The 22,231-nt window shown below is 69.2% G+C and overlaps 4 protein-coding genes across 11 annotated transcripts in view; 1 reads left to right on the forward strand and 3 right to left on the reverse strand.

Moving 5' to 3' along the window:
• The first annotated feature begins 8 nt into the window (after positions 1 to 8).
• RECQL4 (RecQ like helicase 4) lies at positions 9 to 6,493 on the forward strand. Its single transcript, XM_046008375.1, is given in 22 exon segments — positions 9 to 184; positions 249 to 282; positions 380 to 480; positions 613 to 756; positions 1,047 to 1,643; positions 1,646 to 1,819; positions 1,890 to 2,256; positions 2,358 to 2,489; positions 2,574 to 2,666; positions 2,740 to 2,876; positions 3,341 to 3,424; positions 3,502 to 3,681; positions 3,760 to 3,939; positions 4,011 to 4,152; positions 4,230 to 4,492; positions 4,588 to 4,864; positions 4,954 to 5,083; positions 5,165 to 5,334; positions 5,412 to 5,592; positions 5,675 to 5,822; positions 5,968 to 6,076; positions 6,174 to 6,493. Coding segments are annotated over 22 exon segments (3,852 nt in total). The 5' UTR covers positions 9 to 100; the 3' UTR covers positions 6,299 to 6,493.
• Positions 6,494 to 6,512: 19 nt separating this feature from the next.
• Positions 6,513 to 8,639, reverse strand: MFSD3 (major facilitator superfamily domain containing 3). The gene is made up of 5 exons (XM_046008520.1): positions 7,768 to 8,639; positions 7,271 to 7,418; positions 7,060 to 7,184; positions 6,883 to 6,992; positions 6,513 to 6,779 (listed from the first exon to the last, which is right to left on the reverse strand). Exons 1-5 carry the CDS (start codon positions 8,447 to 8,449, stop codon positions 6,606 to 6,608), a joined length of 1,239 nt encoding a protein of 412 aa, XP_045864476.1. The 5' UTR covers positions 8,450 to 8,639; the 3' UTR covers positions 6,513 to 6,605.
• A 1,630-nt stretch (positions 8,640 to 10,269) lies between these two features.
• Positions 10,270 to 14,840, reverse strand: GPT (glutamic--pyruvic transaminase). Its single transcript, XM_046000586.1, has 11 exons — positions 12,845 to 14,840; positions 12,631 to 12,720; positions 12,447 to 12,555; positions 12,140 to 12,273; positions 11,744 to 11,987; positions 11,544 to 11,623; positions 11,321 to 11,457; positions 11,049 to 11,223; positions 10,809 to 10,964; positions 10,596 to 10,708; positions 10,270 to 10,524 (listed from the first exon to the last, which is right to left on the reverse strand). Exons 1-11 carry the CDS (start codon positions 13,004 to 13,006, stop codon positions 10,434 to 10,436), a joined length of 1,491 nt encoding a protein of 496 aa, XP_045856542.1. The 5' UTR covers positions 13,007 to 14,840; the 3' UTR covers positions 10,270 to 10,433.
• A 167-nt stretch (positions 14,841 to 15,007) lies between these two features.
• PPP1R16A (protein phosphatase 1 regulatory subunit 16A) overlaps positions 15,008 to 22,231 on the reverse strand; it is a 33,078-nt gene continuing 25,854 nt past the window's right edge. For 4 of the 8 annotated variants that reach the window (XM_045999991.1, XM_046000233.1, XM_046000311.1 and 1 more), the window contains exons 2-11: positions 19,561 to 20,605; positions 18,303 to 18,373; positions 18,074 to 18,219; positions 16,933 to 17,036; positions 16,740 to 16,864; positions 16,523 to 16,648; positions 16,342 to 16,417; positions 16,137 to 16,266; positions 15,876 to 16,041; positions 15,008 to 15,628 (exon numbers count right to left, since the gene is read on the reverse strand). In XM_045999991.1, coding sequence (XP_045855947.1) covers positions 15,251 to 15,628; positions 15,876 to 16,041; positions 16,137 to 16,266; positions 16,342 to 16,417; positions 16,523 to 16,648; positions 16,740 to 16,864; positions 16,933 to 17,036; positions 18,074 to 18,219; positions 18,303 to 18,373; positions 19,561 to 19,819 — 1,581 coding nt within the window. In that variant the 5' untranslated portion in view covers positions 19,820 to 20,605 and the 3' untranslated portion in view covers positions 15,008 to 15,250. Of the gene's footprint in view, positions 15,629 to 15,875; positions 16,042 to 16,136; positions 16,267 to 16,341; positions 16,418 to 16,522; positions 16,649 to 16,739; positions 16,865 to 16,932; positions 17,037 to 18,073; positions 18,220 to 18,302; positions 18,374 to 19,560; positions 20,606 to 22,071; positions 22,171 to 22,231 lie in introns of all 8 variants that reach the window. The other 4 variants (XM_045999903.1, XM_046000070.1, XM_046000148.1 and 1 more) reach the window with 2 other exon arrangements.

Here is a 22,231-nt window from a genome sequence, read left to right on the forward strand (position 1 = left end):
CCGCCCCGCCTCCGACCCTGCCAGGCGCCCCCATTGGCCTCGGCCGGCGTCGCCCTCGAGGCGGGAGATTCGGGGGGCCCCGGGCCGCCCGGCCGGCGCCATGGAGCGGTTGCGGGACGTGCGGGAGCGGCTGCGGGACTGGGAGCGCGCGTTCCGGAGGCGGTGCGGACGGCGGCCGGGCCAGGTGCGGGCTTCCCGGGGGCGGGGGGCGGAGGGTGCGGCCGCGGGCTGACGCGCTCCCTCCGCAGGAGGACGTGGAGGCGGCGCCGGAGGAGACCCGCGGTGAGCGCGCGGACGGCGCGGCGGGAGGGAGCGGCCGGGGGGCGCGGGCGGGGAGGGAGCCGGGCGGCCCCCGGTGACCCTTGACCGCACCCCCCAGCGCTCTACCGGGAGTACCGCGCCCTGAAGGGGGCCCTGGGCGGGGCCGGCGGCGTGGGACTTCGCAGCCCCGAGCAGTCGCTTCCCGCCGCGGCGCAGGAGGTACCCAGGGTCGGGCGCCTGTGGCAGAGCCGGGGGTCGTCGCGACCAGGCCTCTGGGGGAGCGCAGAGCCCGGGGGAGGAGCGGACGCGCGGGGGGCTCGGGGGCGCGGACGCCCACCGTCTCTCCTGCAGGAGCCGGAGCCCAGCTGCTGGGGGCCGCACTTGAATCGGGCTGCGGCCCAGCGTCCACCCCCCACTCTCCGCGGGACAAGCCCTGTGGGGTCCGTGCCGGACTATGGGAAGAGGCTCAAGGCCAACCTGAAGGTCCCTCTGCAGGTGAGAGTCACTGGCCGGGCAGCGCGTCCCTCCTGGATGCGGAGCCGGTCTGCGCCCCGCGACAGGGTCCCCCAGAGCCTTTCTCCTCAGCCCTTCCAAACGCTGCACCTCTACCCGCGGGGTCACACGTGCCCTTCCCGCCTTCATCAGGGTGGGACTCCTGCCTCAGGGCCGACCTCGGGCTTCTCACCTGGCCCCACGCTTCTGGGTGGACATTCTGGCGGCTTTCAGAGTCTGAAGCAGCCCAGACACCTGAGTTCCTGCTTGCTGGTCTGCCCTTCCCCTCTCAGGCGGGGCCAGCCCTGGGCCGCATACCCCGACCTCCACGAAGACCCTCACCCAAGACGCCCTCCCCAGGGCCACCAGGTGCAGGGGCTGCCCCGGTCTCTCCAGAAGAAGTCCGTGAGGTCCCCCTCCAGCCTCGTGGGCCGCGGCTGAGGCCAGGCCGCCTCCAGCAGCTACAGGCATCCCTGAGCCTACGACTGTGCTCTCTAGACCCTGACTGGCTACAGCGGTGTCAGAGTGGCGCCCCAGATTTCCTGGGGGCTTCCGAGGCCTGCCAGCCTAACCCGGGTGTAGAGGACTCACAACCTCTGGCTTCAGGTGTCCTGCCTGTCCTTGGTCCTGGCGCTGGCCCTGAGACTCAAGCCCTACAGACAGCCAGGGTCCGTGCAGAGAGCCCCCAACCTGGCAACAGTCAAGACAAGAAGTGGACGTGGAATAGGGAACCAGAAGGGAGTCCTGCACAGGCCCAGCAGGACAGCGGTCACGCGGGACCTCTGCCTGAGGACGCTGGGGCTCCAGCAGGCGCAGAAGCCTGCCCAGGAGAACCCATGGGTGCACCGCCCCCCGGCGGCCCCGCTGCCCCCAGGTACCACAGCTTCAGCCTCCCAGTAGGGTCACCTTGAGACGAGCCAGGGTGGGGCAGGCTTTGGCCATGGCCTGTGCGTACCTCCTTTCTAGGCCGGCTGTCCGGAGCGGAGCTAATTACGTGCGGCTCAATATGAAGCGGAAACGCTCCGTGCGGGGCCCGGCGCTCCGCGGCAGGCTGCTCCGGAAGCAGGTAAGGGGCTGGCGGCCACTCCCTTCATCCCTACCGCCTTTTACCACGTGACCGTTTCTTGTGGCCCCAGGTGTGGAAGCAGAAGTGGCAGAAGAAGGGGGAGTGTTTTGGAGGCGGGCGGCCCGGAGCCACGGTCAAGAGTTCTTGCCTCCGGTGCGGGCAGCTAGGCCACTGGTCATCCCGGTGCCCCCAGTCAAGGGCAACTCGCGCGCTGGGTGAGGAGCGCACAGACACCTCAGACGACACTGGTACTCGGGGGCACCGGGGGGCGCGGGGCGGCACAGCTAGCTCCAGCAGCAGCCAGCAGCTCCCCGTACCCGACACAGAGCCGCCTCCGGGCCCCCAGAAGAGCGCGGAGAACGAAGACGACGTGCAGACGCAGCTCACCGGGGGCGCAGCAGCCCAGAGCACAGGCACTGCCCGCTGCCCGCTCCCCGGTGAGTGAAGGAAGAGGGCAGGCTGTAGCTACGTGTGTGTTTTCTAGAAAGACCGAGTCTAGCCTGGAGTTCCCACGCCGCCTTTTTGTGTCTGATCCTAGTGAGTGGGAGAGACACGGAGCCTGCTGGGCCCGAGCTGTTGGTGACCGTGGAGCAGCCCGTGCCCCAGGCACGCCGCCGGCACCCCCCCGTGCCACCACTCTACCCACCGGGGCCCTCGGGACAAGTGGCAGGTGAGCAGCAGCCGACCAGCCCGGAGCCTTTCCTGGGAGACGGTGGCAACTCGGGGCCCTCCTGACCAACACCTGTGTCCACAGAGACACCAGCTGAGGTGTTCCAGGCCCTAGAGCAGCTGGGGCACCGAGCCTTCCGCCCTGGGCAGGAGCGTGTGATCATGCAGATCCTTTCCGGTGAGCCCGGCTGCGGCGGGGAGGGGCCGGGACCAAGGCCTGGCCACAGGGTCTGACTCTCGGCCCCCCCCAGGCCTGTCGACGCTGCTGGTGTCGCCCACCGGTGCCGGCAAGTCCCTCTGCTATCAGCTGCCCGCGCTGCTTTACGCCCGGCGGAGCCCCTGCCTCACACTGGTCGTCTCTCCCCTCCTGTCTCTCATGGATGACCAGGTGCTCTGGCAGGACCCCTGGTCCCCGCGCGGAGGGCAGGAAGTGGTGCCCACGGCTCCTCTGGCTCCTCTGGGCTGCGGCTGGCTACCCAGTGAGGACAGTAAAGAGCTCCGCTGCTCTCAGCCCGCCGGCTTGTCCACAGCCCCAGCCTGGTAGTGGCCCGAGGGTGGCAGAGACCTGGCAGCTGGGCTGACATGACTTGACCCCCAGGAGCAGCAGCACTGGTATCCCCATAGGACATCCCCATAGGGCCTGTCCGCTCCGGGTGCTTCTGAGCCAAGGCTCACGGGCAGCCCTGACCCTTAGTCCTGTAGGCTCCGCCATCCGGGCTTTCTCTCCCCAGAGAGCCCAGAGCAGAGATGGCAGCCGCCGTCAAGCTGAGCAGCCCGGAGAGCCACTGGAGGGAGAACCGGGGTGGGCGGGGAAGTGGCGGCTCGTCACCCGTTGTCCTCCCAACCCGGCAGGTGTCTGGCCTGCCCCCGTGCCTGAAGGTGGCCTGCATCCACTCAGGCATGACCAGGAAGCAGCGTGAGTCTGCCCTGAAGAAGGTGAGGGGCCTCGCATGGCAGGACGGGCAGGGGACCAGGCCGGCCCTTCCGTCACACTCCTGACCTCGCGCCCTCAGGTCCAGGCGGCCCAGGTGCACGTGCTGATGCTGTCCCCCGAGGCGCTGGTCGGGGCGGGGCTGGGGGCCTCCGGCTGCCTCCCTCGGCTGCCTCCGGTCGCTTTTGCCTGTGTCGATGAGGCCCACTGCCTTTCCCAGTGGTCCCACAACTTCCGGCCCTGCTACCTGCGTGTCTGCAAGGTGAGCCTGAGTCGCGCCACGAGGGAGCAGGCCAGGGAGGACGGCTTGGGCACCCTTCCCGGCTCGGCTTCCACACAGGTGCTGCGGGAACACCTGGGTGTGCGCTGCTTCCTGGGTCTCACGGCCACGGCCACACGCAGCACCTCGAGAGATGTGGCCCAGCATCTAGGCGTGGCCGAGGAGCTTGTCCTCAGCGAGCCGGTCACCGTCCCTGCCAACCTGTACCTCTCTGTGTCCATGGACAAGGACCCAGAGCAGGTAGGTGAACACACCTGGGCCCGCCAGAGGCACGGCCTCCGACAGCCCCACTGAGCGCTGTCACCCGCCAGGCTTTGGTGACGTTGCTGAAGAGTGACCGCTTCCGTGCTCTGAGCTCCGTCATCGTCTACTGCCACAGACGCGAGGACACAGAGCGTGTCGCCGCGCTGCTCCGCACCTGCCTGCACGCGTCCCGGGACCTGGGGCGCAGAGGTGAGGTCAGCAGGCTTGTGCCCCACAGACCTGCCCCAGCGACACAGTGCACCCGACCGTCTGCGTCTTCCCTGCAGGCCAGGTCCCCGAGGCCATAGCCAAAGCCTACCACGCCGGCATGTGTCACCGGGAGCGGCAGCAGACGCAGCAGGCCTTCATGGACGGCCGGCTGCGGGTGGTGGTGGCCACGGTGGCCTTCGGGATGGGGCTGGACCGGCCAGACGTGCGGGCTGTGGTGCACCTGGGGCTGCCCGCGAGCTTGGAGACCTACGTGCAGGCTGTGGGCCGGGCGGGGCGTGACGGCCAGCCGGCGCATTGCCACCTCTTCCTGCACCCCCAGGTTCTTGCTGCCCCTCGAGCCCCCCCGCCCCCTCCCGCAAACCCGACAAGCTCCCCCCCCACCCCTGCCACACGGTCACGGCCGCCATGCCACAGGGCCAGGACTTGCAGGAGCTGCGGAGACACGTGCACGCGGATGCAGCGGACTTCCTCGCCGTGAAGAAGCTGGTCCAGTGCGCGTTCGCCCCCTGCACCTGCGCCCACGCCCAACGGCCTCCAGAGAAGGACGGAGCCGGGAGCCAGAAGATGCCTGTGGCCGGGTCCCCGAGGGAGGCTGAGCAGCCCAGCGGCCAGCGCGCAGCCCGGTGCCCAGGCCACCAGCGGGCACTTCCGGTGCAGCCGCTGGTGCAGGCCCTGGACATGCCCGAGGAGGGTGAGGAACTGGGGATGGTGGTGGGCGCGTCCCCACACACGTGCGTCCCCACGTGCCCATGTCCCCGAGCGCTGCTCTACCCCCCCCAGCCGTCGAGACGCTGCTGTGCTACCTGGAGCTGCACCCACGGCGCTGGCTGGAGCTGCAGGCTCCCACCTACGCCCGCTGCCGCCTGCGCTGCCCTGGGGGCGCCCCCCAGCTCCTGGCCCTGGCCCGCAGGTGAGCACACGTCCCGGCCCAGGCTGGGACCGAAGATGCAGAGCCAGGATGGCTAATCACGTGTCCCTCGTCCTGGGACAGGTGTCCCCTTCTGGCTGTGTGTTTGGCCCAGCAGCCGCCGGAGAACACAGGTGGGGGAGGCTGTTCCGTAGAGTTTGACGTCGTGAAGCTGGCGGCCACCGCGGGCTGGAAGCTGGCGTCGGCGCAGCGGGCTCTCCGCCGGCTGCAGTGGGAGCCTGAGCCCACGACAGGTGCGCCCTCCCCCGGCCCACTCGGCCCCCAACCTGCTTGCGGCCCGCCTGCCCGCATGTGATGAGCTCCCCGGCAGGTGCTCGTCGGGACACGGGGGTGCTGGTGGAGTTCCGGGAGCTCGCCTTCTGTCTGCGCAGTCCTGGAGACCTGACAGCCCCCGAGAGGGACCAGATCTGTGACTTCCTGTACGGCCGCGTTCAAGCCCGAGAGCGGGAGGCCCTGGCTGGCCTGCGCCGAACCTTCCGGGCCTTTCACAGGTGCAGGAGGGGCGGACGGGCCCGGGGCCACCCCCACCCCTGCCTGCAGAGGGGCAGCTCTGACAGATTGCTCTCGCCCCAGCGTGGCCTTCCCCAGCTGCGGGCCCTGCTTGGAGCAGCCCAGTGAAGAGCGCAGCGCCAGGCTCAAGGCCGTGCTCAGCTGCTACTTCAAGGAAGAGGGTCCAGCGGACGTGGAAGACGATCAGGACCCGGAGCCAGGACAGGCAGGGGTGAGAGCCGGCCCCTCCTGGCTGCAGTGAGCTCAGCCAGTGCACACGCGCACACCCGTGCACACCCCGCCTCCCGGCCTGCACCGCAGTGGGCCGCGTGGAACTTGGCGCCATGGAAGTGGCCTCACGTGCCCGCCCTCCGCAGATCCAGGACTGGGAGGACCAGGTTCGCCGGGACGTGCGCCACCTTCTGTCCTCATGGCCAGAGCAGCAGTTCTCAGGCAGGGCTGTGGCCCGCATCTTCCACGGCATCGGTGAGGGCCCGGGAGGCTGGGCGGCTGGGCCTGGATGCAGGTGCGGGTGGGGCCTGGCCCAGAGTCCTCAGGGCACCGCGTCCCGTCTTCCCGGCAGGAAGCCCCCGCTTCCCAGCGCAGGTGTATGGGCGGGACCGGCGCTTCTGGAGGAGACACCTGTGCCTGAGCTTCCCCGCCCTGACGCGCCTGGCCACGGAGGAGATCCTGCGCTGGGGCCACTGACCACCGTGCTGCGGGCCGGCTCTGCCCCCCACCTCAGACGCCTGCAAAGCCTGTGGCCTGGTCACAGTGTGGAGGGGGTCAGGTGCGGCTGCGCGTCAGGGAAAAGGGATCCTGGTGGCCACAACAATGACTACCCTGGGGAAAACCCACCATCAGAAGTGCAGGGCAAGGAGGCCCCAAAATGCAGAATAAAAAATGCTCAAGTCACTCTTAGTAACAGTTCTCTGGGGACAGCCTTGCCCATGTCACACCCCAGCCGGCCAGACCACGGGCACACTCAGCTTTATTAGGCCGGCGGGCACCCAGCTCAGGCCAGGCTGCCTGGGGCCAGGCCCAAGTACAGAACGGGCGTGGCGGAGAGAGCCAGGAAGAAGGCAAAGCAGAGAGGCAGCCCCAGGCTGTCAGCCAGGGCTCCAGCCAGCGTGCCCAGGAGCAGCTTCCCCAAGAGCTCCAGCGTGGCCAGGAGGCCATAGTGTGTGGCCTGCGGGGACGAGGAGGGACGGGGCAGGAGGTCAGGTGAGGGGTCACTTCGATCCCAGCCAGCCCTACAGTCCCCCTGCGTGTCCCCACCACAGCCCCCTTACCTGCAGGGCCCGGGGCGCCAGCTGGCTGCACCGCATCATCAGGGCGAACGTGGTGGTTGTGACCAGGCCCCCCAGGACGTGCTGCAGACACAGGCTCAGCAGGGCTGCCCCTGGGAGGGCCGAGGTCAGCGGGGCCCAGGACACGGGACCCCTCCCCTCCCGCAGCCAGCCCCTCACCTCTCAGGACGGTGCTGGAGCCCAGCCTGACCCCTAGGGTGTCCAGGTGGAAGAGCAGGGTGGTCTGGCAGGCCAGACCCCCGAGACGGAACCGAAGCACTGACCTGAGCAGGGGCAGCAGTTGCCTGAGGTGGGGAGATGGGGGGGGGTCAGGGAGTGGGGCGCAGGTCGGGTGGGCGCAGGTGAGTGAGCTAGGCTGGGGAGGGCTCACCTGTGCCTGGCCAGCAAGGCCCCGCCCAGGGACGAGCCTACAATGGAGCAGATCACGGCCCCCACACTGTTCCACAGCCCCAGCTCTGGAGTGGAGATGCCGTGGTCCAGCAGGAAGAGCGGAAACAAGCTGCTGGCACCCTGCTCGCCTGTGGGGAGAATGTGAGCAGGGGCTCCCACCTCCCTTCACGCTGGGGCCTTCAGAGGCACTCCCCTAGCCGGGCACCTGCCCTGCCTCCGTTCTGGGCCCCAGGTGCCTGGAGATAGCTGGGGCTGGGCATCAGGCAAGCTTAGGGTCAGCATAAGGCGGCATCAGAGACCCGAGGCGTTGTGGCTGGAGCTCACGGAAGCCGTGCAGCAGGAGAAACAGGCTGAACGCCAGCCTGCTACGCTAACCCCCCAGAAGGTGACCACAAGTGGATTCCAGGGCTCCTGGACACCCGCCGGAGGTCCCCCAGGCTCCCACCCTGCTGCTGCCTGACTCACGACCTCACTTACCCAGTTTGTAAGTGAGCACAAAGCCTGCCGTCCACAGAGTGCCGGGCATGGCCAACAGATCCTGCAGAAGGTGCAGGCTGCGGAGGGGTGGTTCCGACGGCCCGGACGCAGGGAGTGGCTGCAGGGCCGGCGCCGCCCAGGCGAGGGCAGCAGCCAACCAATAGGTAGCGGCCAGGAGCAGGAAGAGCAGGGGCCAGGAGAGTGTGGGTACCAGGGCCAACAGGCCCCCTCCGGCCAGCACTGCCCCCAGCTTGTAAGCGACCACCTGCACCGTGTTGCCGGGCCCCAGCTCGGCCGGCTCCAGGAGCTGGACGGCCAGCGTGTCCAGGGCCACATCCTGCACCGCCGCACCCAGGTTCAGCAACAGCAGCAGCCCCGCCACAGGGACCGGCAGCCCAGGCGGGCCGGCTTCCGCGGGTGGCAGGGCGGCCAGCAGCCCGCACACCAGGCCCAGAGCAGCCGTGCTGAGCACCAGCCAGGCCCTCAGGGAGCCCCGCGCGTCCACCAGGGGGGCCCACACGAGCTTGAACAGCCAGGGCAGGTAGAGCAGCTTGGCCAGCCCCACGCGCGTCAGGGAGAGGCCTCGCGCCCGCAGCAGCACGGGCAGCAGGCCGGACTGCAGCCCATAGGGCAGGCCTTGCACCAGGTAGAGGCCGGCCAGCGGCAGCAGCTTCCGCCGCATGGCCAGGGGAGCGGGACGCCCGGCGGCTAGTGCTGGGGGGCGGGGGCCCGGCCCGGGATGGGGCGGGGGCCGGGGCTGGGTTCACGGCCCGACCAGAACCTGGCGCCGGGGCAGAGCGGTTCCGGAGGGGGGTCTGGGCCGGTCAGGGGTCACACGACAGCATGGCTCGAGCGGGACCGGTCCGCTCACGCTGGGACAGGCGGGCGCCCGCGAGTCCGGAGGCGTGCGCACTACGCAGGCGCGGAACGCGCGGCCACCGAGCGCGCGAGCGGGCCAGAGCGCCGCCAGCCCTCGGGCGCCCCCAGTGGCCAACCTGGGTGCGGCCCGGGAGTCGCGGGCCCGGGGGCACTCGCCTACCTGGCGTTGAGCCCGCGGCCCACATTGGCCCCTCCCGCAAGGGTGTGATGAGCTCCGGCTCCCAGACCCCCTGGACCCACACCCTGAATTCCCACAAGTGCTTCCGTGATGTCGCAGCCTGGCTGCTGCGGTGCCCACCGGGTCCTTCCAGCAGTGCCCGGGGAGGAGTCGGCCTCTTCAGTGCCCAAGCCCACGACTGCTTCGGCCCGGGGCCACGAAAGGCCTCAGCCGGGGCGGTGCAGCCCGCTGCTGCCGGAGTGGCCCTCCAGGTCGGTGACCAGGCCGGGAGAGGCCCACCCAAGCCCTGCCTCCCTGCCGCTGGCTTGGTGGAGGGGAGAGGTACGTTCCCGGAGCAGCCGAACATGGGGGTCTCGCGGGGTCCCTCCTGCTCACAGCGGCACCCACAGGGCTCCTGAGGCCTAGAGGAGGAAGTGAGTACGGCCCGTGGTCAAGAACTACCTCCGGAGCGCACAGAGCTAGAGCCTTTGTCCTGTGTCCGAACCGTTGACCCCCTGAAGCGGACCCAGCCCCTGGAGTGACAGCTGCTGAAGCCGCCTGGAGTGGGTCGGCTGTCACTTCGACAAGCGTCCCTCCCTCAGACGACAGTGACCCACAACCGGGCCGTCGCGCACACAGTAAGCGCCATCTCTGCTCCCAGGGACACAGGGCTGCACACTGCCCCCCAGGGTACTGCCCACAGGGTACTTACTACACACTGGCCTCCCCAGGGTGCCTGTGCGTCAGCATTTTACAGCCCTTCCCCCCCACCCCCGCGGGTGCTCCAGCGTGGGAGGCCCCCCTCGCTGCCTCCCAGCCCCAGGGCTGTGTTTGCACTAGGACGTCACGTACTCCAAACCCAATACAAACAAAGCAAGACCCACGTGTCTGTTCTCCCCACCTCCACCATGGCTCCTCCAGGAGCCTCGGGCCGCAGTGCGGTGCCACCTGCCCCTTCAGGAGGGGAACCAAGGCTTCCCTCTTGAGTCCTCACGGGCACTCCGTTTCCTGCTGCTCGCCCGCGCCATGCTGCAGCTCAGGGCTCCCTGTGCTGTCGGCCGGCGGACAGGCGGGCGAAACAGGAAGGCGCAGCTGGCCCGCGTGTCTGTGTCTTCCTTAGGCCACGTTTTCGGACGTGGCCACCCCAGGACTCAGCTCCCGGGTTTCTTCGTCCAGCTTCGTGCCCGCCCTAGTGCCTTCCTTCACACCGTCACTCCTCACTTTTACGTGGAGTTTTCCGTGTTGGCCTCAAGACCAGAGGCCACGAGGAGACCCAGCCCATGAGGGGCACCGCACCTGCAGTAAGGGACACTGCGCCGCCCTCCCCTGGGAGCCCTCCTTGACCTCCTCAAGGCCGACTCGGGTCCTGCCTGGGGCTGGGTCTCCACGCCACACAGAACCCCAGCTCAGAGGGTCCGCAGTGGACAGAGGCAGGGGCGGCGCTACGGGTGCGCACACAGCCGGCCTCCGGGTAGTCAGGCTTCAGCTTTATTAAGGGCCTGCAGAAGGGCAGGGGCCCAGCCCCACGGGTAGCGGCAGCAAGTCCAGAGGGCTCCAGAGTCTCCCCAGGGAGGGCCCTGGCCATGGTAGTCCAGGGCCGGCCCAGCCTGGCCCCAAACGGGGGCGGGGCTCAGGAGTATTCTCGGGTGAACTTGGCGTGGAACTGGCTCAGCTTCTCCAGCAAAGGCCGCAGCTTCTCCATGGGGGGCAGGATGGTCATCCTGAAAGGGCGAGGGAGGTAAGCGAAGGTGCTGGGGGCAACCGGGCTGAGCCATGCGGGGCAGGGCCTCACCGGAAGTGGTAGGTGCCTTCCCGCTGCCCGAAGCCGCTCCCGGGCACCACGCAGATGCCGGTCTCCTCCAGAAGGCGCATGCAGAAGAACATGTCGGGGGCCAGGCCCAGCTCCTGGGGGCGGACGGACAGGCCGGGCGGCTCAGACTCAGCGCTGATGGGCGGGCCCCACCCGCGCCCCCGCGCCCCGGGCCAGTCGCCAGTCGGGCCGCACCTGGGCGCGCTGCACGGCGCGCGGGGGCAGCTGCACACGAGGGAAGGAGTACATGGCGCCCTGCACCGGGTTGCAGCGGATGCCGGGAGCCTCGTTGAAAACCTGCTCGGTGAGCTTCGCCTTCGCCGCCAGCTCGGCCAGCACCGCCTGCCTCTCCTGGGGCCGCGAAGGGTGAGCCGATCAGACCCGGCGGCGGCCGGCGAGGCGCGACCGCACCCCCTCCCCGCCGCTCCCGCTCACCGCCTGGAACTGCGCGAAGGAGGGGTCGGAGGGCGCGGGTGGGCTGACCACCATGTGGAGCAGGGCCTGGCCCGGCACCGGCGGACACAGCCGCACGCTCATCAGCTTCTGCATCTGCTGCCGCACCGCGGGGTCCATGTTCACCACCTCCACGTAGCCGCCGCGGAACCCGCACCTGCAGCCCAGAGCGCAGGCGTCAGGGCGGGCCGGGCGGGGGGAGGGGAGCCGGTGCGGTCCTTGAGACCCCGCCCACCCAGCCCGCACGCACGCACTCGCCCATGTAGCCCTTGGAGACCGAGTGGAAGGAGGCGAGCTCCTGCTGCGCCGCATACGGCGGCCCCATCTCCATGAGCACCTTCTTGAACGAGTGGAACTGCGAGCCCTCCGCGTACACGTTGTCCTGGTACACCTGCACGGGCCGACCGCGTCACTGGAGGGGAGGTGCTGTCACCCGGGCCCTGCGACCCCAAGCCCCAGGCGAGCCCCTGCCCACACCTCATCAGCCATCAGGAAGAGGCGCTCCTCAAAGGCAAAGCGAATCACAGCCTCGATGCACTCGCGGGCTTGTACCTGTCCTAGGGCGCGGGGGACGCAGCATGTCCAGGGTCAGACAGGGGCTCTGCGGGGGGTGGGGGGGGCCGCAGACTGACCCCGTCGGGAGGGGGACGAGGGAGGGCTGGGGTCGGGCCGCGCACCAGTGGGGTTGCCGGGGTTGATAATGCAGAGTGCGCGTGGGCAGCAGTGGCCACGCGCCTGGTACAGGGCGCGCCGCAGCTCTGCCACGTCGAGGGCCCAAGCGCGCTCCTCGTCCAAGTAGTAGTCCACCTGCACAGCGTCAAGCTCGGCCAGCGCCGCGGAGTACAGCGGGTACTGAGGGATGGGGATGAGCACGCCTGTGCGGGTGGCCCCCTCTCCCGCCACCAGCAACTTCAGCACCGTCTGTCAGCGGGATGGGGAAGCCGGGTTGGTGGGGCCCACAGGGACGGCACCTGCTCCCCGCCCGGCCCGGTAGCACCGGGCCGGGAGGAGCAAGGTCCACCCAAGCCGCAAGAAAAGAGCCACGGCGTCTCCCTGCCCTGGCCCTTGCCTACCACGATGGCGTCGCTGGCCCCGGTGGACAGGAAGATGTTGCTGGGGTCTGCGGGAATGCCTCCGTCGCGCCGCTCGATGTACCGGGCGACGTCCTCCCGGATCAGCTGGATGCCCGAGCTGACGCTGTAGGCCCCTGGGCCGGAGGGCAGGGCAGGACAGGGAGAAGAGGACCCGAGGTTCCTTAGCCGTCCTCCGTCCTCCAGAGTATCTCCCAGCAGTCGGGTCCACCCCCGCTGCCCTGGGACGGCCTCCCACCAGCTCCTGCTCCTCCCTGGGGCTCTGCCCCGTTTGGGCACCAGCACTTACCCAGGCTGTGTCCCCCACATGCCTGCAAGATGCGCGCAGCCCTCCTCTTGGCGTCCTCAGGGAAGTCGGGGCTGTTCAGGAGATCGGGATGCACACAGAGGGCCAGGACCTGGGAGCAGCAGACACTGAGCCTGAGCACGCGGGCGGGCTGGGGAGGGGCACCAGGGCAAACACTGAGCCTCACCTGACGCAGGAAGGTGATGGGCTTCTGCCCCATGGCCTGCGCATCCCCGATGTTGGCGCGGATGACCTCAGTGAAGGGCTTCTTTGCCCCCTGGGAGGGAAAGGGCACAGGCGTGAGGACAGGACAGGTCCTCTTCCTGTGTGACTCTGGGGACGGGCCTGATGCAGCTGTCCAGGTGCAGCCTGGAGGGCAGCGGCGGGGCCCAGGGCCGTACCTGGCGCAGTTCCTGCTCCAGCTCGAGGGCGCGCAGCACAATGGGGCCGCGCACCGCGTACTCCACCCTCCGAACGCACGGGTTCATGGTGCCCAGCGTCAGCACCTTCTCCTTCAGCCCGTTCATCGCGCCCTGGCTGTGGTCACCTGCCCTCAAGGCCATGACCCTACTCAGACCAGGCAGGCAGGTCAGGACACAGCAGGATTCGGGTGGGGAAAAGGGAGTCTGGGCCCAGACTCGATGGGCCGGAGCTGGGAAGAGGGAGCCCGGGCAGAGGGGGTCAAAGGAAAGGGCACCCTGTTCGCGGCGGCCTGCTGGCCCCACTGAAAGGGACAGAAAAGGCTGAAGAAGAAGGCGGGCCACTGGGCCCCGCCCCACCCGTCTGGGCACAGTTCTGCCCCAGAGAGCCACAGGGAGTGCGTGAGGAGGCAGGCGGGGCTTGGGGTGAGGCCCAGTGCCCGCCCAGTGTCCCCATGACAGGGGAGCAGGAGATCTACATGGGGGGTAGGGACAGACAGAAGGTTCAAGAAGCTCTGAGGGACGGGGCCTGGGGGAGGGGCAGTGCGCTAAGTGCCCAGATGGGTGGGCAGACGGACAGAGCTACCCCAGGGAAATGGAGCCGGGACCCTGGAGATTTACCCCAGCAGGGCTCTGCCAAGTCCTGCCATCTCAGGCCCCCCATCTTTGCCTGGGCCAGCAGGCCTGTCTCCCCAGTAACTGAGTCGGGCCTCTATAGAATCCTGGCGTTACTGGGGGAGGGGAACGAAAGTTCCGATGCGGGCTTCCACACAGCCGGCCCCTCCCGGGCTGGCAACCATGGCACGCAGGCCCTGGGGTTGGACCTTGGTCCCAGATCAGCAGTTGGTGGAGGCCAGAGTCTCTGGGTTGGGATGTTGGGCGACAGGGTAGGGTGGCTCTGGGCCCTCGGGACACTGGGCTCCTCTGGGCTGCCGTTGTGCCCTTTCACCATGCCCCAGCCTGGAGCTGCCCTTGGGGCCACAGCACAGGCAGGGTGACCTAAGCTCCCCCTCCCCGCGGCTCCTGATTGGCAGAGATAGTGGGAAGCGAGCTGTGATAGGCCATCAGGGCCCCACCTCCCCAGATCCTGAAGGGCGTGGATAGGCCATGCCCAGGGGTGGTTACCCCAGCTGCGGAGTCTGATTCCGAGAGGAAGGTCAAGGAGCCAGTCCTTTGAGGGAGGCGGTGGGCAGCCGGCGGGGCCTGACGCCAGCCTGGGCTGCTCTGCTCTAGCCCGCCAGCAAGGGATGAGCAGGAGCCCCAAGCAGCCAGCCTCTGTCTCCCCTCACACCTCTTGGCTCCGGGCCGCCTCGCACCCCAGCCCCCTACCCCCGGCCCTCAGAGCAGAGCACAGGTTAACGGGATCCCAGCCCTGGGCAGAGGCAGCCCCCGCCCAGCGCTGGCCATGGTTTGCAGGTGGACCTGGAAGCTGCGCTGCCCCCACACCCAGTTTAGCCCACAGCCTCACCCCTGGCTCCCCAGCTCTGCTCAGGACACCCCTCCGAGCAGGGATGCTCTGGGAAGGATGGGTCCTGCACACGGGCTGACCCGTCCCATGGGCGAGGAGAAGGGGACCCGGCACCGGCGGCCATGCAGGGCTGCCCACCACCTACGCACAAGCTGACGGCACCCTCGGCCCTCCCACCTGAGGCCCCTAAGGGCCCCTGTCACCCTGACACACTGTGCCCAGCCAGCTCGGGATCTGGGCGGCCAAGCTCTGGTCCTGTTCGCCAGCCCAGGCAGAGCCTGGCAGCCAGGCCCCAGGATCAGGGCTCCGTGCCAGGAGCGGGGGGGGGGGGGGGGCTCCACCCCCAGGGAAGCTTCGGACTCCAGCCTTCACACGGGTTCTCCCCTCGGCGGCTTGAGAGTCTCGTGGGAAGCCTCCTCCCCTTCCACGCCGGGCTCCCCCCTCCTCTCGGGAAAGGAAAGAGTTACAGGAGTCTCCAAGAGGCTGGGAAGGCAGGGGGGCAGGGCGCAGTGCAGGCCGGGCTTCCCGCCCAGCGGCCGTGGGCCTCACTCCTACGCAGGGCCAGGCAGCCCCAAGCAAGCCCCTACAGGCCCCACGCAGGGACGGGCACACCAAGCGGCCGCAGCTCGGCGCCCCGCCCTCAGGACGGCGCCCCGCTGACACACGGACAAGGCAGGTGGCAGAACAGCCCTTTATCAATAGGCACGCGGCGGAACTAGGTCTCCGCAGCCCGACGGCCCCGGGAGGGCTTCTGCCAGACGCTCATCCCCGAGGGAGGATGCCGGCGGCCCCAGGACGGGGGCTGGGGAGGTCCCACGCCGGCTCCCTCCCAGCAGCAGGAGCAGCAGCAGCAGCAGGGCGTGCGTCGGGGTCCCCAGAGCAGGGCCCCGTGGCAGCCTCCGGGGCACTCCGGGTGCCCCTCACATGAGCAGGCAGCAGGGCCTCCTCTCCGCGGGGGCCTCCTCTGAGGGCGCAGTGAGCTTCAGCAGGGGTGGGTCTCCACCGGCCCTGGGGCTGTGTTCCGGCTGGGGGCTCAGGGCGGCGGCCAGAGGGCCGGGCTCGGGTCCCTCAGGCCCCTCGGGCGGGGGACGCTGCAGCTTGGCAGCGGCTCGCTGGCGCTTCAGCTCCGCGAGTGTGTGCTGGGCCTTGACCCGGCCCAGGGCATCGGGGGCGCAGCTGTCCAGGGGGCTCAGCTGGTAGGAGACGCTCCGGTCCAGCTGCTTGGAATACAGGTGCCGCCCCGGGGTGCCTCCGACTCGGCCGTTGTGCGGCCTGGCCGACTCGGGGTCGTCCTCCTGCTGGGGGAGCACGGGCCTCAGAGGCCGTGGGGAAGGCCTTCTCTGGCCTCCCTGGGCCGCGGGCTCCAGGCTGCCTGGTCGACGGGGGCCGCAGGCACGCCCGTACAGCGCCGGCCGCCATGTGGGCACAGGTCCCTGGTCCCACCGGCCCCGGCGCGGGTGTGGTGGCAGAAACCACACCCACGTCAGCTCACACGCCTGCTGCGCACACGGAGGGGAGAGCTCGGGCCGCGGGCGTGGGGCTCACCTCGCTAGGCCGGGGGTGCAGCTCCGCATCCGTCCGGCCGTCCTCGTCCTCCTCGGGCGGCTCCGGGCTGGTGGGCGGTGGCTGTTGCCACACAATGGCCTCTTGGGCGTGCTCCCTGCGGTACAGGCTGGTGCGCTGGGTCAGGCTCACCCTCCTCACCACCTTCCTGGGGGACGGCACAGGCAGGGTGGGGGGAGGCTGCCAAAGGGGGGGGCGAAGGCCGGGCAGGGGTGGGGGGGGGGGCCGGACCGGGGCGCTCACCCCCGGCTGCCCGCGCTCGAGGTGCGGCGCCGCAGCAGAACGTGCTGGCGGCCCTGGGCGCGCAGCAGGGCGTCCTGCTTGTGCTTCAGCTCCAGCAGCCTGGTCCGCACCGCCTCGTCCCCACACACGTCTAGGAGAGGCGGGTGGAGGGTCACCGGGGCCCTCCCACCCAGTCCCTACGCCGGCAGAGGCGGCCCCGGCTTACCGAGGGGCGTCTCGTCTGCCAGAGACTTGCCGTTGAGGTCGGCCCCGTGGGCCACGAGCAGCTCCACCAGGTGCACCTGAGGGCCGTCGAGCTGCTGAAGGGCCCCGAGCCTGGAGCCAGGACCCCATGCACCCCCGCAGCCAAGTCGGCCACCCCCGCCGGCCAGCCCCGCGGCACTCACCTGGCCCCAGTAGGCTGCGGCGTGCAGCGGCTCCCAGCCGTCCTGGTCCTTGGCGCTCAGACTGGCCTGGTGCTCCAGCAGCAGGACGGCTGCCTCGCCGAACCCGCTGGCGGCCGCGATGTGGAGCTACGGGCAAAGAGCTGGGCCCTGAGTCCCCTGCCAGACCCCTCTGGGAGCCACTGCCCCCCAGCCTCACCTCGCGCCGCCGGGCCCTCACCAGCGTGGCCCCGTGGTCCTGGGGGTCGTTGACACCGGCGCCCGCCCGCAGCAGGCAGCGGATGTCTTCTAGCATGCATAGCTCCGGCAGGGCCCGGGCCCCCTCGATGCTGTCCTGGGTGATGCCTGAAAGGCAGCGAGCTCAGGGCTGGCACTCTGGGCATCCCGGGTGGACGAGGGGGGGTCACACTCACCACGGCTGGCCATGGCCGTCTCAAGGCAGTCCAGCGTCCGCTCGTCCTCACAGAGGTCATAAGGCATGTTCCCGTCGGTGTTGACAGCCAGGAGGTCGGCCCCCCTGCAGGAGGAATGGACAGAGGCTTTGGCCACAAAGCCCATCCCCCATGGAGGCCTCTAGGCCACCCTCTGCAGAGGCCTTCGGCCCGTGGACAGTGTGGGTCAAAGATGGACGAGGCCCTGGATCCGGCCCTCAAGCCGGGTGGGCTGTCCCCCCACCTCTACCTGCGTCTGAGCACCAGGTTCCACACCCACGTGACCCTGTGAGCCCACACCGGGGGCCTACCAGCCGAAAGAGGGTGCCAGGCCTCTAGGAGCCTCGGGGAGCAAAAAGGAGAGGGAGGAGGAGAACCTGGATGCCCGGAGAAGGCCGTAGGGAACCAGGCTCAAGCAGAGGCAAGGCCCGGGGAGGACAGGGAGCTGAGGGAGCCCCGAACACAAAGGTGGCGCTCCCCGGGCACAAGAGCCGCGCACACCCGCCCACCGTCGGCACCCAGCCTGCTCACGGACAGCCCGAGCCCCTGACCACCCATTCTGCTGTAGCAGTCAGAGTTGAGGGGCTGGGGCAGTGGGGGCAGCTCCCAGACCCTGGGAAGCCGGCCCCCCGCCCCCGTTCCCCACAGCTCCCCTGCAAAGAGGCCCAGCCCTGCCCCGCCCTCCTTGTGAAAGGCCCCTCTATGTCTAGGTACCCCCTCCGTCTTCGCCAGGGCTCCCCTCGTCACTCGGTCCAGAAGGGCCTGTCTCTGTGCAGACCCCAGCGAGACCAGAGCTAGAGGTCAAAGCCCACCCTCAAGAGTTCCCAAACTCCTAAGGGGGCTTGGCAGGAGGGAGCCCCCAGGAGAACCACCACGCTTCCCTGCGCACATGCTTGTTCCCCTGGGGGCACAGCGTCTGCAGCCTCCGCCCAGGCCCCGACCTCCAGGCCAGGCGAAGAGGAGTGGAAACACAAGCCAAGGGCGAGGCTCGCTTCCCGCCCAGGAGACAGCTGGGCTGCATCTCAGGGAGAACCAGCCCGGGAGAGGGAGGCCCCGCCTCTCCCAGCCCAAGTCCTGACCATCCCTGACACCGATGCCCTCCCCGCCGCAGGACGGGTCGTACCGGGCGATGAGCAGCTCCACCAGCTGCCGGTGGCCGCAGGTGGCCGCGGCGTGCAGGGGCGTCCAGCTCTCGCTGTCGCGGGCATCGACCTCGGCCCCGGCGTCCAGGAGCTGCTGCACCATCTCCCGGAAGTCATCAATGCAGCTCTGCGAGCCACAAGGCCTGAGTGCTGGCGCCCAGGCCAGCGCCCTTCTCTCCCCTCCCACGGCCCGGCCCCCGCGTGGCTGACCTGGTGCAGGGCTGTCAGGCCATCCTCGTTGGCCAGGTCGGGGCTGACCCCGCTCTCCAGGAGCTGGCGCACTGCGAGCAGGGGAGGGAGTGGGGTTCAGGCACAGAGCCGCAGCACAGCACTCTCGTCCCAGGGCAGGGTACCCGAGGGGGACAGCAGTGCAGGGCCCAGAGGGGCCCCCGAGCGCAGGCTGAGGGCTCAAGAGCCGGGGCACCGGGCCTCTGTCTGCCCCCAGCGTGCACACCTCCCGCCCCTGTCTCCAGCGCCCAGCAGGAGCCGCGCTCCGACCCTCAGGCTCCTGTATGACAGCGGTCCCCACGGGGCGCCGGTCCGTCCCACTCTGGCGGGGCTCTGGCTCCCTCCGCCAACGATACCCTCGCTGGGTCCCTGCTTCCCCGAGCTTCTCCCGCTGGCTGGATGCTCCGACCCTACACACGCCCCAGCCCCGAGCAGGCTCCCCGGCCAGCTGCAGCCTGCAGTGTGGGCCCGAAGCGTCCACTGCCCTCCAGGGTCTCGCTTCAGCAGAGCTCCCATCTTCACTGCTCAGTGGGCCCGGGCTGCCGCCGAGGTCACCGCCTTACCGGCCTAGGCCCCTCACACTCTGCTCCACAGGCACTAGGAGGACTCGGCCTCCTCCCCGCGGCTCCTTGGCCTGCACCGCACCCACCATGCCCTCCCCTCCTTGCCCTCTGCACCCCAGCCTCTGCCCCAGAGAAGGCAGGAAGAACCCTCCGGCGCCTCTCCGGAGAACAGAGGGGCTGTGAGCACATAGGGTACGGGCGGGGGTATGAGGAGTCTGCTAAAAGCTCAGGCCCGTGGTCTAGCCAGGATGGTCCTGATGGGGAGGAAGAAGTCAAAGACGGAGCCAGAGGCAGGTGCCAAGGGGGCTGGCCTCTGGGGGACCCCTGCCCCCTCATCCTAACACGCTGAGGTGGGCGCTCCCGTCCTCCTAGACAGAGGGGGAGACGGAGGACCCAAGCAGGCGGTGGCCAGGACACTCCCGATTGTCACTCAGCACCCTGGCAAGAGGCGGCGAAGGCCATGGGCCACTCCCAGCTCCCCTGAGCGAAGCCCTGGGCTCTTGTCTGGGTGCCCCTGCCCAACCCCCCGCCAGCTTACCCCCGCAGCAGCACCCATGTGCACAGCCCAGCATGGGCTCGCCAAGGGCGGCCCGCCACGTGGGGCGTGCGGGTAAGGACACTGGCCAGCCCCGGGCCTCCAAGGAGCGCACCGCGCCCTGGGGATCCGCCCCGCTCACCTTCCTCCAGGTCATTGCGGGCAGCAGCCTCCAGAAGGGTGACGCTGGGAGGGAAGAGGACCCGCTTCTGTGGCCTGCCCCCAGCTGCCTCCTTCCGCGGCCACTCCAGATGGCCCTTCTTGCCCTGGGCCTCCTTCTCCGCCTGGGCCCACGCCTTCACCTGCTGGGCCCGGCGCTTCTGGGCATGCTTCAGCCGCTCCTGCGCGTTCATCCTGCCCACCGCGGGCATCTCTGCCAGCAGCTCCTGGTGCTCGGCCATGGCGGGGGTGACCTGCCGGGGGTGCAGCTCGGGGCACCAGATGGGGGAGCACCGGGGCCAGACTGGGCCTGAGGAGCGGGGCGGCGGGCCGGACCAGCACCCTTGGGGGCATCCCCTCCCGAAGGCTTGGTGGCGCCCTCTGCCCCCGGCAAGGCTGGGTCACAAGGCCCCACGCCGTGACCAGGCCCAGGAGGTCCTGAGGGACACGGACCCCAAGCAGAAAGGGCAGCGTGGGAGGTGGCCAAGGGTGGTACCGCAGCTGCTCAGCAGGCAGGGCCTCGCCTCGCTTTTGGGGTCAGGGTGCACAGCCCGTGGGAAGCAGCCCAGGAGCTGGGCAGCCTCAGTCCAGGGTCTGAAGCTAATAACCCAGATAACAAAGTTGCTGTGTCCTGCCACTTCAGTGAGGGCAAAGGGAAGGCAGGGCAACGGGCAGAGGGCCCTAGGAGTGCTTGGGAGTTCGAGAAGCCCCCACCCCTTCCGGGCCTCAGGATCCTGGGTGGGGCCTGGGGACAGCCATGGCCTGGCCTTCCCTCCGTGCTCCTCTCTGTCTTCCAGGGTCAGGACATGAGGGCCAACAGGGAGCTGCGGCCAGAGGGCCAGACCCACAGCCACAGAGAGGCCAGGGCGGGCTGTGCCCTCTGAGTCCTGAGGTCTCGGCCCCTCGCGCCCAAGAGTGAGTCTGTCGAAGCAGCCAGGGTACCAGAGGCCCGGCAGGCCTGGCGGCTGTGTCCCCGGGGGCCTCCTTTGGAAGAGCAGTAGATCAGGCTGCTGGCGGGCTCCACTCGCCTGCGGGGGAGGAACACGAAGCCCATCACGGCCACTGCAGGCAGCGCAGGCCAGCAGGTGAGAGGGCCAGCCCCGCCCCCGGCAGGCCCATCTCCATCCCAGAGCTGGCGCGGCTGGACCACAACCCTGGCGGGGCACTTGCCACCTGACACCACCACCCCCAGGGTTCCCAGAAAGGGCAGCCAGACTCAGAGCAGGGAGAAAGGAGGGCTGAACAGGCCGCGGGCCTTCCCCGTGAGGCTACCTCTCCACGGCCCAGGTACTGGCCTCTGGGAGCTGTTTTCTGGAAGCTTCTCAAGGCCCTGGTCCCCCTCCGCATTGCTGACCAGTCTGCCCCCAGGCTGGACTGCAGGAGGTCACCTTCTCCTTGCCCAACCCCCCCTCAACTGCCTGAGGGCTGCAGAGCCTCACAAGCCCTGCAGGACCCTGGTCCCTCCTGACCACGCCCAGCGCCCTCCCGGCCACCCCCAGGGAGCAGGCGGCCCCACAAAGTGTCATCTTCACCTCTCAGACCACCCTGAGAGACCATAAGCAAGGGTCAAGGCACTCGGTCTCCAGCCATGGCAAGGGGTGGGGACCCGAGGCCAAGCCTCCCCGACAGAGTGAGCTCCCAGGGTCGTAGGGACCGGTTTCACTTCTGGAAGCCGGGGATCAGAACTGAAGCCGCCATCGGTTTAGCGCTGGCCAGATTTAAAAGGTGTCTTCCACGCCGCCGCTTTATAGGCTAGCAGAGGGGCAGACATGCACCCTCCGGAAAACAACCAAGAAGGGCAAGCAGCTGTCTGAGCCGATTCCGTGTCTTTGGGTTACTCATCTTGAAGGCCGGCCGTGAAAATAATCCCAAAGCAGGAAGCAGGATCAGCCTCAGCATCCCCTCCCCCAGCCCGGCCACAATGGGAAGAGCCCTGGCCGGCCACAGTGGACACTCCGGTCTCCTGGTTTGGGCGGTGGCAGCTTACTCCGGCCTCAGCCCCTGGCTCTGGGGGGCCCTCCTGAAGCCCGGGTCTGCTCTGGGCCCCTTCAGCAGTGCTCCCTGCTGCAAGATGCCACAGGCAAGTCTCCCTGTAACTCTGGGCAGGTCCCGGGGCAGCTGACTACCTTCTCTGAGCCCAAGGTGACCCTAAGGTGGCCCTGAGAGGGCCCGGGAAACGCTGCCGCGGGCGCCCACCCCCAGGACTGTCTCCACTGAAGCGTGGCCCCTCCAGGCTCAGCCCTATGCCTTCTGGGCCCCGGCCCCCTGGACCCTGCCTGACACCCCTCCCCAGGCCTCACTCAGTGGCCTTCTCCCGCCACAATCCAGGAACAGCCCACCAGAAGTGAAAGACTTGACCCTCAACTGAGTCACCGAGGCCAAGATGGCTCAGTGGCTTCCCGGGGAATGGCCAGTGCACCACACCCAGGCCGCAGGGGGAAGAGGGTGAGCAGGGCCTCTCCCGTCTCACTCACAAACCCTCCCCAAGTCTCACTGGAATGTCCAACAGATGATCTGGGCAATTTCTTCCAGGTCTCAGCTCTGTGCCCAAGTAAGCTGCACGAGAGTCTGGGAGCTTGATGGGAGGCACCTCCTAGAAGGACAGTGGCCACCACCCTTGAGCCTCTCAGAGCCCACACCCCTAGACCATCCCC

The sequence above is a fragment of the Meles meles genome, chromosome 1 (genome assembly GCF_922984935.1).
Source record: "Meles meles chromosome 1, mMelMel3.1 paternal haplotype, whole genome shotgun sequence".
NCBI lineage: Eukaryota > Metazoa > Chordata > Mammalia > Carnivora > Mustelidae > Meles > Meles meles.

Bases quoted from the DNA above. Each gene is read 5' to 3' on its own strand.
- MFSD3 (XM_046008520.1), bottom strand. From the start codon at position 8,449: ATGCGGCGGAAGCTGCTGCCGCTGGCCGGCCTCTACCTGGTGCAAGGC. The intron at 7,419-7,767 runs GTAAGTGAGGTC...TTCTCCCCACAG, and splicing joins TGTGCTCACTTACAAACTGG to GCGAGCAGGGTGCCAGCAGC. The intron at 7,185-7,270 runs GTGAGCCCTCCC...TCCCCACCTCAG, and splicing joins GCCTTGCTGGCCAGGCACAG to GCAACTGCTGCCCCTGCTCA.
- GPT (XM_046000586.1), bottom strand. From the start codon at position 13,006: ATGGCCTTGAGGGCAGGTGACCACAGCCAGGGCGCGATGAACGGGCTG. The intron at 10,965-11,048 runs GTGAGCGGGAGC...TCGCGGCCCCAG, and splicing joins CCTTCGCGCAGTTCCAGGCG to GAGAGGCAGGCGGTGCTGGC. The intron at 10,709-10,808 runs GTGCGGCCCGAC...GTCCGCCCCCAG, and splicing joins GCGCCGTGCAGCGCGCCCAG to GAGCTGGGCCTGGCCCCCGA.